The sequence below is a fragment of the Gambusia affinis genome, linkage group LG03 (assembly GCF_019740435.1).
Source record: "Gambusia affinis linkage group LG03, SWU_Gaff_1.0, whole genome shotgun sequence".
NCBI lineage: Eukaryota > Metazoa > Chordata > Actinopteri > Cyprinodontiformes > Poeciliidae > Gambusia > Gambusia affinis.
In genome coordinates, this window is record NC_057870.1 from 11,378,135 (window position 1) to 11,393,373 (window position 15,239).

Here is a 15,239-nt window from a genome sequence, read left to right on the forward strand (position 1 = left end):
TGTTTGCACTTGTTTGTTGTGAAATGAATGTTGTAACTAGTTGACTTTGATGTTATGGGTAGGAACCGTTTGGGCTATTCTTGCAACTCTCACGGACACAAGACCTCTGTGGAATCTGTAACCTGCTACGGCACAGTAAAGACAAACATTTTGTATTGTCTATTTTACTTATCACTGAAATTATCTTTGTCTCCATATGTGGTACTTTGTCTTGGTCTAACACATGCAGTTCTTACGAGATGTATGAAGCTGGTAGTTGCAATGCAACAAACAGTAAAGGCGAATAACATTATGTGGCTCCTAAAGGCTTAATTTTCCTAGATTGACAAAGGCAGAAGTAACAGGTAACTTTTTCTTTTGTAATCTTGATAAAATGTGCAGATGCTGTAAACAAGCAGATCATGGATCATGTCAGCGAATAGTTTTACAGACACATCTGACTAAAAATTATGCCTCCATCCCACAATAAATCCTCCATTACCTTTCAGCACATGATGGAAAACAACAGGCACACTGGCAACTCTCAGTACCAGTCGTACACATCTGGTAGACACATTGTTTACTTGATCGACAACCTCTAAAATGGAAGATTTTAAAATTTCAAGAAAAACACGAGATAGAGGCTTTGTAATTCTAATGACTCCTTATCCTGGAAGCAAGGTGGAAGAAGTCTCTTTGAGAAGTTGTGCACCATTTCTTTCCTTATTACCCTATCTATATTTTTTTTTTTTTTCTGGTGAGCCAAGCTATTCCAGGAAAAGATACCTAGAAACATGTGGCTCAAAAATGCAACTCTTGCTTTAATTTTGACATCAATCTAGAAGCCGAAAAAGATCAAATCACAAAGTAAAACCACGTGGACAAGTCAGAGTCAGAACCTAAACGTACCTTTAACACTTTGAGGTCAAAATGCTAAAGGTACACTTTGTCACTTAAAGGGGTCACCTTTGTGTGACCCCTTTAAGTGGAGTTTCACCTGTAAGAAAATGCACTTATTATCTTGAGATACCAATCTGGGCCAAATTTTATGTCTCGAGTTTAAGTTGTGTAGAACTGAATATGAACAAAGAACACAGCAAAATTTAAGAAAGCAATGACAGAATTTATTCAAATAACGAAATTAAAGTTCACAAACAGTAAGTATCCTTTACAGAAGGTGGCAGTATGCTGCAGGGAAAAAAAAAAAAAACTGAAGAAAAGTGTTTTTATTATGGGTGTTACGGGCGGTGGCCTTGTATGTTTCTTTTGTCTCTTTCTTTTCTGTATATCTGCAGCTTTCTAATGAAATTAACTCTATTGGGAACTGGCTGCAGCCCTAATCCTCCTGTGCCACTCCCTGAGGTCTACAGCGGAGCTGATTGGCTCACCAATTGTCGGCTCCACCAATCCTTGATGAGGCCTCCCTTTTTAAACCCAAGACTTCCTGGGAGAAGGCGCGGCTGATTCATTATTGAGACAGCTTGCCACTTTGCTGGGTGTTTGACTGTGGTATACTGCATTGTCTTTGTGTGAACTTTTGTAAATCTTTGTTACGTGTGATAGTCCCTGTGAGGAACTTTGTATGTAAGCTTATAGTAGCCTACTAGAGTTTTGTTGTTTGTTAACCTTGGGTTTTGGTCCTGTTTTGTTTGGTTAAGATCTTTGGTTTCCAACACTGGTTGTTTTGTGGACATAGTTTTATTCAGTGTTTTGTTTTTGGTTATTACACCTAAACTTTTGATTGTAAAGGTTTTTTTTTTCTACCTTTTTATTTTGTTAAACCCAAACAATAAATCCCAAACTGAAAATCCTTAACATCTAGGTTTCTTTAATGTTACTTCTCCTTCCACCTGGCTGAGCTGCGTCGTAACAATGGGTAACTCACTTTAGTTGCTGCTTGAAGATCAAGAAGCAATCACCAAAATATGTTTGTTGAAGCTAAAACTAAATCAACAATATAGCTTTTAGTAACACGTTTGCCTAATGAAAGCTATTTGGATATTAAATACAGAGGAGGAAAAAATCTGCAAAGGCAGGGTCAGATGAGGAGAACAGCATATGAAGTGTCTTATGCTCTAAGACACTTTACATCTGTGAAATAAAAGCTGAAATCCAACATTAAATCAATTAGTCTTAAGTTGTGTAAGCCCAAAGATAAAATCTGCTTCACTACATTGTTAGAGTAAAAATAATATATTTTCCTGAATGTTGGGGTGGGTGGGTTTTCAATGTAACTCCATTCGGTTCCTTGGTAAAAACCTACTTGTGCAATCAGTTGTGCAAACTCAGGTTTTCAACTGTAAACAGGCACAAAATTAATGGGAAAATACAGAAAAAGTACTGATATGCCTATGATTATTGACAAGGCCATCTCTGATTGGTTTTAAGTGGAACCACATTTCTATTGAGTGAGACAATACCATGGGGCTGATGAGTTTTCAAAAGAACTGATCCGATAAATATGTTGGGACAAGCGACAATGGTTATCTAAATGCATAAAACAGGCATGAATTACATTGCACATGAATTTAGAGCGTCACTGCAAGGAGCACAGAAACTTGGCATGTCAAAGCTGACTGAGGCTGTCGCCATATTAAGATTAGTCTTATTACAAAAGTGTTGACCTGTTTAGAAAAAATATTTGATTATAGTCTAATCTTACAACCAAAGAGTTTTAGGTATGGAGGAATCAACCAATGTTAGGTACAATGTTACACAATTTAGTTATCGACCAAAAGTGTAAAAGAATGCTTATGACTTTAACTCCTACAAATAAACAATATACAGACATTTGTATGCATTTGCTTACTGACCACTTTATCAGCTGAACCTGCTCCATTACTTTAACACAAATCAATCCACTCAGGTTTCTGTGGGTGGTGAAGACTAAAGACTGAGGAGGAAGGAGATTTACAGTACATGACTTTAGTATCATGAGTGTTGATTTTAGATATGCTGGCCTGAATATTTCAGAAACCGTTGATTTGTTTGGACTTTTACACAAAGCCGTTCCTCCGGTTCACAGAAATTGGTTTGAAAATGAAAAAAATATCCAGTGAGCAGCAACCTTGTAAAGAAAAATGTCTAAGTTAAAGGACAATGGGTCTGGTTCAGCGTGATATAATGCCTGTCCAAAAAAAAATAAAAAATAAAAAGTCATCTTGTTAGGGTTAATATTTTCATGTCCAGAATGTAGGTAAGCTGTTTGCTTGAATACTCTGTTTTGATCAGACTTGTTGATAATTTAGCTTTGAACATATTTCAATGCATTTCTGTTCAACTTTGAGCTGCCAAAACTTACAGAAAAAGTTGTTCACCTACTTTACAAAGTTAGTGCTTAGGATTTAAAATCACATAATTCGATGACTCAAAATCTGTGTATACCTGAGCACAGCTAGCAGAGCTCTTTACATAACAGCTAGACTACAAGGGGCCAATGGAAAACCTTTGTCACCCGTTCTATGTCATTATAAAGGAAGGAAAAGCCACAGGTTAAAACCAGAAAATACAGATTTGATAAAACATGATGTGCACAAACAACAATACAGTTTTGACAGACATGCCGAAGAAAGTCTGGTAGCTATCAGGTGTGCTAAATGCTGCATACATCTCACTAGTACTGACATAAATACACACAGTAAGTTCACAGGAGGGAAATGAAAGTTGAGCTTAATGAAGCTTGATTCAAAGACTGGATCAAGATAACCCTTGTTTTGATGTTTCCATGTTACAGGTCTAAATGACATGTCATTAGACAGTGGAGTCTGATACCAAGTGTTGTGATTTAAACTTTCTTTTTAGAAATGTGATTGTAGAAGTATATTTGAAATGTATTATTTACATCCCACTTTTTGTCTAAACTTGAACATCAGGTTCTCTATAGGCAGTTAGAGGAAGCGCCATGGAGCAAACAGGGACTCGGCGAGTTCAGAATACTATGCTTGTCTAGGTATTTGTACCGGTTTAGTTTTCTGTTACAGAGGTAGATGCTGTACTTCACACATAATTTTAGAGAAGTGATTTAGAGAACCTGTCTGCAACAGGTTTTCTGCTTTTCCAGTGCTGTACCTAGAACTATGAATCGTGGTTTGTGTGATCATTCTCACAGACACCAAAATGCATATTTCATTTTCTCACTCTGTGGGGGAAAGAGGAATGGAAGAGTTCCTAGAAGTGGGGAAAACATGCATTTGTGTTTTACATTGTTAGTAACTTTTAGGGAGGGTAAAAAAAAAAAAAAAAAAGCCTAGTGAGAGAAACCAGTCTGTGAGTCACAGATGATGGGAGGTGATATGGGCAGGTCCAAGCCACATGTCCAAGCCCAGTGCTCCTTCTGCTATTTAAGAAGGAGCACTGGCCCTCCACCTTCAGAGCCACAGAGCCACTAAGGAAGACCCTGTGCATCTGCTTTGTTTGTATCTGCTCACCAGCCTTCAACAAAATGGGTCGACAGAAGTTTTATTTGGACAAACTGGCCCGCTTCTTTCAGATCCGTAACCTGCTGCTCCGCCAGGCCCTGGCAGAGTGTCTAGGCACTCTCATCCTTGTGGTAAGTCAGTGTAAATGTGGTCCAGATTCCACTTAGGATGCTCACTTATAACCTGTGGTATGCATTTTTTTTAAAAACCCCACTTATAACAAAAATATGTTATGTACTTTAAAGGGACTCAGTGTAAATCCTTAAAGGTCATTTATACACACACATTATAGCAATTGTATGAGCAGCCCTATTTAATCTAATGAAAGGTAAACTCTACTTTCTGATAAGACATGAACTCTGCACCAGAGAATTGTTTTGTCTTTCTGTTCACTAAGCCGTAAATATAGCAGTCCTTCTTATCTGACATCTCTGAATGCAGAAAAGTGATGGATGATAGTGAAGTAAAAGAGGTTGACGAATGTTGTTTACTCAGTCAAAGTGGACTGAGACCAAACAGCAAAGTAACTTGCTGTTCAGGGTCACATGTTAAATTAACCTTTATTTGCTTAATCAACATACTGGAGCCAAAATAAAATAAAAAAAAAGTAAACCTCATTTTATTTGCCATCATGTGATACGTGTGTGTTTGCATTAGATTGTGTATATGAAAAAATGAATTTTTCTCTATAATTTATCCAATGGGAAATAAATTTTATGTTCTGCTTTTCATAAGTCATAATTTAGGGATTGAAATTGGCTTTCTGTGGCACAATAACTTTATTTTTTATTTATTTCATTTCGAACATGATAGCAGTGTAAAACTCAGTGAGTTCTGGTTTGCTTCAGGCATTGTTTCACTGATTCTTTGAATAAAATTAGTTTTGAAGTTATTACTTTAAATGCTGCTAGCACATCGCGGTAAGTAGGAGACCACGGAGTTTTAATATTGACTTGCCATTTACTTTGGATCAGTACCACCCTGACTCCCTTTCATGATCTTTCAGGCAGAACAGCTCCACACTGAAATTATTATTATTTTTTTTATTTAACGTAAAAAGGCTTCAGTCACAAATGCTGTGATGTAACTAGGTGTGGTGAAGTTAACACATGTCCATACCTTTACAACAGTGATACGTTTGACAGGATTTTACTTCCTCAGTAAATTCAATACATGTCATATAAGGGTTTTACTTTTCCTAAAGGAACTTATTATTTCATTTTATTTCATGTGATTCAACAATTTTCACTATTTAGGTTTTAAATAAAGCAGTTTGGTAAATACAGAACAAAAAATAGTGTGTGTCTGTGTGTGTGTGGAGGGGTGTGGATGTGCATGCGTGTGCATGTGCGTGTGTGTGTGGGTGTGTGGGTGTGTCAATCTGCACACCTGCATTGGTATTGTCTCTTTAAATTGTTGCATCACCAAACAGGATGACTTCAGTCCATGTTGGGGGGGGAATCTAAAATGTTGTCAGACATGTTCAAGTAAACATCTGTATTTGTCAGAACAGGTTATTGATTCATCTTGATTAAAATGTCAAATGCAGGAACATCATGACTTTTGTTATAATGCAGCAGGTCAGAATTTTCCATTAAAGCATCTGACAGTATTGCCACGGCCGTGTGAGATCCTCCCGCTGAAGTCGAAAAGATGCCACACAGGAGGGGATTTAGAGAAAAGGATCTGGCCCGAAGGGTTTTTTTCCCTTCAGACAATTGCCAACTGTGTGTCCCAGTGGGCCGGCTGCAGAGGATTTTTTTTTTTTTACAAGCTCCCCAACTGTGTTCAAAGTTCTACAGTAGCTATGATTAGATGCATAAGTTGGTTTCAGTCTTGTTTGCTGCTCCGAAGCAAACCACAGCAGCATAATATCATGTTTTGTCACACTTATGTTCAATTAAATGTGGCGCTTTGAAACAGAGTTCAATCTGAGTAAGGAAGCATGCACTTCCAAGCTGAAGGTTCATCATTTGTAATCTAATGCGTCTGACATTAAGGACTAAACACTGCAGTGCTGTGGCTGCATGCACTTGTCTGCAGGCAGATTTCCCATAGTTTTTTTTTGTTTCTCTTTTCCTGACTTATGGTTTTAGCATTGACAGTGGCGTGTTTGCTATTTTATAAATATACAGCTCACTGAAATAAATATGTGCATCTCCTCCGTTTCACAAATAGGATTTTTCTGTATGTTTTTTTTTTCTTAAATTAGGTTTTCTTGTCCTTTAGCTCAAGAGTTTTGAAATTGTTCCTTCACCTGCAAACAATACAAATTTGTTTCCAGATGTAACTTTACTTCCCTTTAATTGCTAGAGAATGAAACATTGGTATTCTGTGCCAATGTTATGCACTTGAAACCTGGTATGAACATGAGACAGTGATGACTGTGGGCTTTGACAGGTCAAATCTGATGAGGGATTTTGAAAGTTCAAGTGAGTGAGTCTTAGATTTGGAAGAATCTCCTTAAGGCCTTCTTCAGATGCATCTGCTACTGAAATGGAATGCACATACTTTCAGCCAAGCTGTAAATATAATCATTCTTCCAGCCATAGTGGTCACAGCTGGAAAGACATTAAAGTTGCTTTTATTTTTTATTATTTTTTATTTTTTTTTATTTTGCATATAATTTATCAAAGCCTATGCGCAAAAGAAGAACAAAAGCAGGATTGGTGGTTCAGACTACCGAGTTCAGTGACTTTGGCCACTCGGGCTCCAGTTCTCACTTTGGTAACCCCCAAGCCTGACCTCAACTTCTGAGTGGTGTGGTTTTGCTGAATAGCACGCTCATCCTTCAGTTCACAAAGTCAAAGCCTAAACATGGATCATGCAGACCTGTTAAACCAGGCATCTTTAAAAAAAAGGAAAAGGAGGATGTCCATAAAAAAGGGGGTGGGGGCAACAGTTGAAAATGCCAAAAAACAAAACAACAAAGCTGTAAATTCTTCTTTGTGTTTTCCACAGTGAAATCCTTTTTTGACCACTGTCTACATAAAAAGTAGACAGGGGCAGATATTCTTTTCTTGCCCCAACTGGCTCCCATTCTTTGTATTTTCTATATGAATTCTAGGTTATACATGTTATTTAACAGAACAGACAAACTTTAATGTAGTGATAAAGTTATGTGTCTTGTGCTTTCAATGTATGAGAATAGCCCTCTTCTGGTTCCCCTTTTGAAACTTTTCTTGCGGATTTACGCTCAAAATTAGGACACCTCAGTGACCTCTTCATACAAACAGAACACTGTAGTCCTCTGTTACTTCAGAACCACAACAGAGTTCATTTTTTTCCCAGCTCCAATAGCTTTTTGTTTGACTGGCTTCCCTGATAACATTCGTCCAGGTACATTTTCGTCTCTCAGCTTGACCTTGATGCATGACAAAAGAAGTGTTGTTCATGTGTTAAAATGGTTTAAAAATGAACAACAAGATGGCTGTGTGTTGGGTCAGCACTGAAAAATCCACTATTAGAAGCGACTTTAACGAAGCACTTTTTTGTTTTTCTTTTTCACTGACAGCAACTGTGTTTTTTCATTACTGCTCCTGGCAGATATTTACATGGAGATATGATTCAGCATCAGCAAACAATATCAATGTTATTTAAAGTCAACCCGGTGTTCTGCCTTTTAGATGTTTGGCTGCGGCGCCGTGGCCCAAAGTGTGCTGAGCGGCGGCACCCATGGCAGGTTCCTCACTATCAACTTTGCCTTTGGCTTTGCTGCCATGTTAGGCATTCTGATCTGCGGCCAAATATCAGGTGAGCAAACTCAAGCACACTCCTGCACTCCTCGCTTTAACGGCTCGTTTTTTTTGTTTGTTTTTTTTGACTATGTGGCCATGTGATCAGTTGCATGTTACTTGATATACATTTTTACATCATGTCATGCCTGCACTGTAGTTCATGTGATGTTGACATGATTGCCCCCTGTAGGTGGACATTTGAATCCTGCAGTGACCTTTGCGCTTTGCCTGCTTGGAAGAGAGCGCTGGAGAAAGTTCCCCATGTACTTCCTCTTTCAGACAATCGGAGGTTTTTTCGGCGCTGCCGTTATCTTTGGCATGTACTACGGTGAGTACTGACTCCTACAGGGATTCAACAATTATCCAGTGACATTCAGAAACCTTTCCGCGTCAGATTGTGATGAATATCACACAGAAACACAGTGAATATCGTTTTTTCTTTTGTTTTTTTTCATTCCCCTGCTTTAGATGCCTTGTGGGATTTCCCAGGATGTTTTAATCTCACTGACGATTCTTCCACTGCTGGCATTTTTGCCACCTATCCCGCAAAACACCTCACACTTGTGAATGGATTCTTTGACCAGGTACTTTAAAAAATATATGTTTTGTTAATAGGAAACTTCGTATCATCTTGAAATCTACTTTTTTTCATTCCCACACGTCTTTTTTTTAATAAATTTTTTTTTTACACAGATTATTGGCACGGCAGCCCTCATTGTTTGCATTCTGGCGATTGTGGACCCGTTCAACAACCCAATCCCCCAGGGCTTGGAGGCCTTCACTGTGGGATTTGTGGTTCTGGTCATTGGACAGTCGATGGGCTTCAATTCTGGTTACGCTGTCAATCCTGCCAGAGATCTCGGACCACGTCTTTTCTCTGCCATCGCTGGTTGGGGAACTGCAGTTTTCACGTAATGAACAAATTCTTGGTTTCTTTTTGGCCAGTATTTGGGGAGAGGGGGGTGTGGAGACTGCATGGGAGATCTCGATTTGTTAGAAAGCCTTTAGACTTACACTGACCCCACAGCATTGGTCAAGATGGTCACAGCTTTTACCTTTCAGAGGCGCTAAGAATCGTCTCGCTTAATAGTTATGTTCATTTCCGTGTCTATTAAAGACTATTAAAGACTACTTTAGTGGCTACTAAATTCAAAAGTTGACAAAGAATGATGAAAGTGCTTTTGGCTCACCAAGCTCAGAGACACTAGCTACCCAGGTCAAAAATAGGCGATAGCAGTCTGCCACCTGAGCTGAAGTTTATCAGCTATTCATCAAGTGATGAGAAAGAAATCCCTTAAATCTGAGATTTCTATTTCTTTTTCCATAATCTTTGGAAAAGGGTGTTTCCAAATGAGAAACTGTTTCTAGTTGGTGAAGATGAACCAGACATTATCACATGTTCACGACCATGGAGCACTACAAAGATTTATCTTTTTGCGCAAAGTGTTCAATTCTTTTTTGGTCTGTCAGGACTGACACATGATTTTTTTATTTTTTATTATGTATCAGTAAACATAATAAAAAAAAGGTGAAAGAAGTCTCATTTCTATTTTCCATGGATTTGGAAGAAGTGTTATCATATGGAGGCTCATTTTCTGTTTCAAAGAGAAGTTCAGGCACAAGGGGAAGTCAACAGAAATAACTTCTAAAGTAAATGTTCTGCCCTATTAGAAAAAAAAAAACAATGAACACGTCATGTCTTACAATTTCAAATTGTATGTTTTGTTGCTCTGAAATGCTCTTTATGTCACTTATATCATTCTTGATGACATTCTCGTCTCTTTTCCCCCTCAGGTTTAGAGATGGCTGGTTTCTGGTGCCGACTTTCGCTCCATTCCTTGGTGCCATTACTGGCACGATGATTTATCAGCTAATGGTTGGCTTCCACTTGGAGGGAGAAGTGCGTGACCGGGAAGAGAACAAGAACAAAGAGGAAAATCTACAACTCACCGTCAGCTCCAACCCCAAATCTAATTCCAATGGCAAAGAGGCTAATTGCTAAAGCCAGGCTCAGAAAGAGTTGTCCTGAATGCTAGACACATGCCAGTGGCTCCGAAATCTACTCATGTAAATATCGATATAGCACAGCTGTATTATTCCTGCCACTTATATGTTATATGTTAAGAAACAGTCCTAATAACACATTTTCTTTACATTGTTGTGTAGCTGTATTATGGAGGAATTTCTGTACAATATGAGTAGAGACACTATTTCTAAAGGACGTTATATTTCACATCAGAGACGTTAATCTGAATGAACGTGTCTCATCGTACTTCCTTTTTCAGCAGTATTTTATACTTTGACATTGTTTTTCTTGTAATTTTTTTTTTATACATTTCTTTGTCAAGTAAGTTTTCTAGTAAAGTCATTATATGGCAATTTGAGATTCTGTTGTTTTCTTCATTTTTTGGCCTGGTCATTTTAAAAGAAGAATTCAAGATAACATTTAGCAAAATGCCAACTAATGAAACTATCTATGTGGAAGAACATTACAAAAAAAAAAAAACAACAACCCATAAACTGCGGCTAACAAATCATGTTTGTTAACTGAGTTAAGCTGAGCAGAGGGCAGGTTTCCTGTCACCTTTAGAGATTAACCACTGTTCTTTTAAAACAACTATTTTCAGCTGTTGTTCAGGCAAGTTCAGTTCACCAAGTTCAGTGGGATTCTTCTTTACAAAGAATCCCGCATGTCCTTTTCTGTTTGAAACAAAAAAAAAAAACATTTTGAAAAAGGTTTTCCCAGATAAAACTGTCCCTTTAAAAGAATGTTTGGTGCTTATAGAGAAATGGTTAAATATCATCATAGTGTTTGTATAAATGGCATTGAGCTTTTGTCTTGCTTTTTTTGCTGGGGTTTTTGTTATTGTTATTCTTATTGTTGCTCCCACAGCTGTTGATGGTTTCGCACATTGTGCAACTGCAGTTGGGTGTAAAACTAAAATCTTTCTGGTTTGTGTTTTGTGCAAAGGCAGGGCGGAAATGCTTTGATACCAAAACAATGAAGTTCTGTTTTTATGCTGAAGCCTGAAAGCAGCTTGTATTACTCTCTTGCTTGTATCAGGTGGTGCCTGGAGCCAGATTACAGCCGATAAAATAAAAAGAACAACTTTAAAAAGTATAAGGCTACCGTGCCCTTCCTTAACCTATTTATTTATTTATTTACTTTTGTAAATTATGAAGATTTTTTTTGTGGGCGACACACTACCTAGACTATATCATTTTGGTTATATTTGCCCTTTGACATAATTTACTTCTCAAGTAAATATTTAGAGCTTTATTATTCCACAAATAAAATATGACTTTGCAGAAGTGCGGTGAAACAAGCGAGACTAGACAGGAAAATCAACAAAGGACACATTCCTTCAGGCAAAACGGTGGGTGAAAAAACAGCTGACATTTGGTATCTTAAGCTTCCCATTTCATGGCTGTTTCTCAGCAGTATCTCCAAGCTCTGCTTCCTCCATATGCACAAGTCATCTCAGGCCTTGGCACTCCATGCCAGACATTCCTCTTGCAAAAATTTCTTGGCAAATCTGTGAAAAAAATATTGGGGATTTAACATCCTTGCCCTTTATCCAGCTTCTGATGTGCACACCGTATTGACAGACAGCACTTCTGTGAAAGAAAATGAGTGCAAATCCTCCCAGCTTCAAGGGAGGATTTGCAGGTCAGCTTTTTGTTCGATATAGATCTCTAAATCCAGCAATGACCAATTCTTTTCAATTTATGCCACTGTTAAAACAGGTTGCTTCAGAACATTGGTCTCTACTTAAAAACATGTTTGACCTAAAGGATGCTTTAAGAAACAAACAAAAAAGGGAACGTCATACATGGGAATTAATGATATATATTGTATAGCGTCCTGAAAGACGTGTATTAATATCTAATGAAAACAGCTGTTCTCAGTTCCACGCAAACTCCCAATATTATGTAACTGACAGACAGAGGTAACAATTTGTTCTTGAACCCATGTACAAACATGATATTTTCCACAGTAGAGGGCGGAGTCCAAAACTGAGTGTGTGGTGGGAGAAAAAAATTTCATGTAAGGAAAGTGAAACAGTTCACTGACTGATGGTGGAGATACTCCATCAGCAGTGATGCAACATTCTCCAGTGTGCAGTGATGTTACCAGAACCAGTAACGTCACCAGTATAACTCTTTAAAGACTCTTTAAAGACAGATTAAAGACACACTCAACATAATGCAACAGTATGGCCGAAAAGATGTGACTCTTATCTACACCGAGAACAACTCGCTGCTCCAGGCTTTAGTGGAAACATACCAGCATGCTTTGCTTTGCTTTAGGAAAATATTCTCTACAAAAATATTCTCTTCAGTCCAGAGCAATATGTAACAACACTTCATGAAGGGGCTGTCAGGAAAATGTAAGGAATATTTTGGGGTTCAAATTATTAACAACCAACTTATTTAAAATTTTCTTCCTATCTGATTGAACTTGTTTGTGCTCACACTGCTTTCAGTCATTGCCACTTCAGTCAGTCAAAGTAGATGATGAAAGGTTTTCATATCTGGAACATTTACCAGCATTCCCTGTGAACCTAAACCTGTTCATTATACTGCATAACCAGAAAGTAATTTGGGCTTCTTGAATAAAAACGGGTTAGGGAACCGGAGAGCTTTTTGTTGTTAATCAAAAATCAAGTTAACAACAAATTGAAAAGCTAAAACACAGCAGACATGTGTGTATGCTGTTATATAATAAATGTAAAAAATAGCTTAAAAAAAAACAAACATTAAAGCTTATCGACAAAATATGAAAAGTTCAGGATGTCATTTGGTTTCTTTCCAAGTTAAAATGTTATGTAAAACATCCCTCCCCCCCCACAAAAAAACCAAAAACATCCCTATAAAACATGAATAACTCACACATTGAAACACGCAATGGCAACACTTGCATTGAACTTCTTTGGAAAGATACAGGGGACGTCAACTTAAACCACTAAAAGGAGGGTTGGGTCACTGACTTATTTTCCCTCAGGCTCATTTTAGTTAGTGTGGTTTCGGTGTGATACTTAAACCAGAAGAGAAAAATCTTCTAACATGGAATATGAAATAGAAAAAATAAAATAAAATAAAAAATGGACATATCGGTAATGCTACAGCCGCAGTTTATGAGACTTGTCAGAAACTGAAATTGCTGAGCAAGACAACTTTGACCTTGAACATGGCATACCTCATCAAAAACAAATCCACCAGCTCATTTTCAACAGCACAATCCTGCTGCACAAAACAATTTGTGTAAATAGTCTTAAAAAAAAAACTGCCTGGGACCAGAAAGGACATCATAGAATAATCATGTCTTTCCAATGGACTGTTGGTTTCTCACTGACCAGCCTAGATGATCTGCGATTGACCTGGTGCCAGAACCTGGTCACACCTTATTCCAAAAGCTTCCATCTGGCAGGTTCAGGATCCTGAGCGCAAGAACCGAGACGGCAAAACGGCTTCTTATGAGCCACACCGCTAAATCCTGTTTAAACTATTACTGGAACAAAACAAAAGGAAACGTTTTTATATGACTCTGTGAACCTTCTGAATATTCTGGGTGTGGATGAACATTGATGTAACCCTTTATATTGATACACTTTTTTTTTCTTGACTCTTATGCTGTTGTAAAGTGGAATAAAAGACAAAGGTTTCTGTCAGTCAGTTTTTATAAAGTGAGCAACATAATTAATATTATATGCAAAGTAAATGGGAAAAAATAAAGTCTCTTATGGTGAAACCAACAGCTTCCTGCAGTGGCTGCAGGGACAACGTCCATGTAGTATCAGATAATCAAAGATTACCAAAGAGGTAAAAAGTGCCTCTGTGCAGCCTTTTTTCTGAAATATATTTTTGTCTTATTGGTCACACTGGGCTGCACAGTAGCGCAGTTGGTAGAGCTGTTGCCTTGCAGCAAGAAGGTCCTGGGTTCGATTCCCGGCCCGTGGTCTTTCTGCATGGAGTTTGCATGTTCTCCCTGTGCATGGTCGGTTCTCTCCGGGTTCTCCAGCTTCCTCCCACAATCCAAAAACATGACTGTCAGGTTAATTGGTCTCTCTAAATTCTCCCTAGGTGTGAGTGTGTGTGTGAATGGTTGTGTGTCCTGTCTATTTTCTGTGTTGCCCTGCGACAGACTGGCGACCTGTCCAGGGTGAACAACGCCTCTCACCTGGAACGTTAGCTGGGGATAAACACCAGCAACCCTCCCGACCCCATTAGGGACAAGGGTGTATAGACAATGGATGGATAGATGGATGGTCACACTGCTTGGTTGTATAGCTGTTATTTACTGCTTGGTATTTTTGTCAGTTCTGTGTGTCTAAGTCAAAGGGAGTGATATTTAATGAGAAAGAAAACTTGCAAACTAGTTATTCTGGGATACTCTGAAAGAACAAAGATCAACAGAAACATATTGCTCCAAAATTATTTTTTGTGGCCTTCCTCTCATATAAACTTCGGGTTTTCACTCTCATTCCAGCATAAATAGCAATCTATGGGGTATTTTTGACGGTAGCACTTTTTTGTACAATATTTCAGGTTTCTCTGGACAAATATTGGTATCAAGCAATCTTAAAAGCAATCTTGTGGTAACCTCAAAGCCTTCATCACTAATGAAGATGTGAACTATTCAGGACAAGTTATTCTTTCACATATGTGAACGTTTTTTTGCATGTATAATGTTTATTTTTATTTTTGATGTTTTTCCTACGAAGAACGAATGTTTGCTTGTTCATGCCTTTATGTTTTTATATAAGGGTGAAGACAGGCCAAGACGTTTGGCTCCAACAATAAACTAACACAATGTTTCTGTTAGCTTATTGGCGCAGCTCCGCGGTCCTGCTACTGGTAGCTTCGCCACATCAGTTCAGCGTTACACCGGCTGATGACAATGCTGCGACTCACTTGTCTGGTGTCTCATTTTCAAATATTTTTGTTTTATTGAGGAGGTTTTTGGCAGTGCTGTTTCATGTCAAAGTTGCTGCTTTGACATGAAACAGGGATTCCTGTTTCAGCAGGCGCAGGGTACTTTACAAGAAAAGACATGACTCCGTCATACTATTCACATAGGCGAGGCTGACATGTCTCTACTTTT

General features: G+C 38.2%; 1 protein-coding gene across 1 annotated transcript; it reads left to right on the forward strand.

Moving 5' to 3' along the window:
- Positions 1-4,335: 4,335 nt before the first annotated feature.
- On the forward strand, positions 4,336-11,255 carry LOC122828337 (aquaporin-3-like). Its single transcript, XM_044111798.1, has 6 exons — positions 4,336-4,528; positions 8,024-8,150; positions 8,325-8,462; positions 8,603-8,718; positions 8,828-9,045; positions 9,929-11,255. The coding sequence occupies exons 1-6, from the start codon at positions 4,421-4,423 to the stop codon at positions 10,134-10,136; spliced, it is 915 nt and encodes a 304-aa protein (XP_043967733.1). The 5' UTR covers positions 4,336-4,420; the 3' UTR covers positions 10,137-11,255.
- The last annotated feature ends 3,984 nt before the right edge of the window (positions 11,256-15,239 follow it).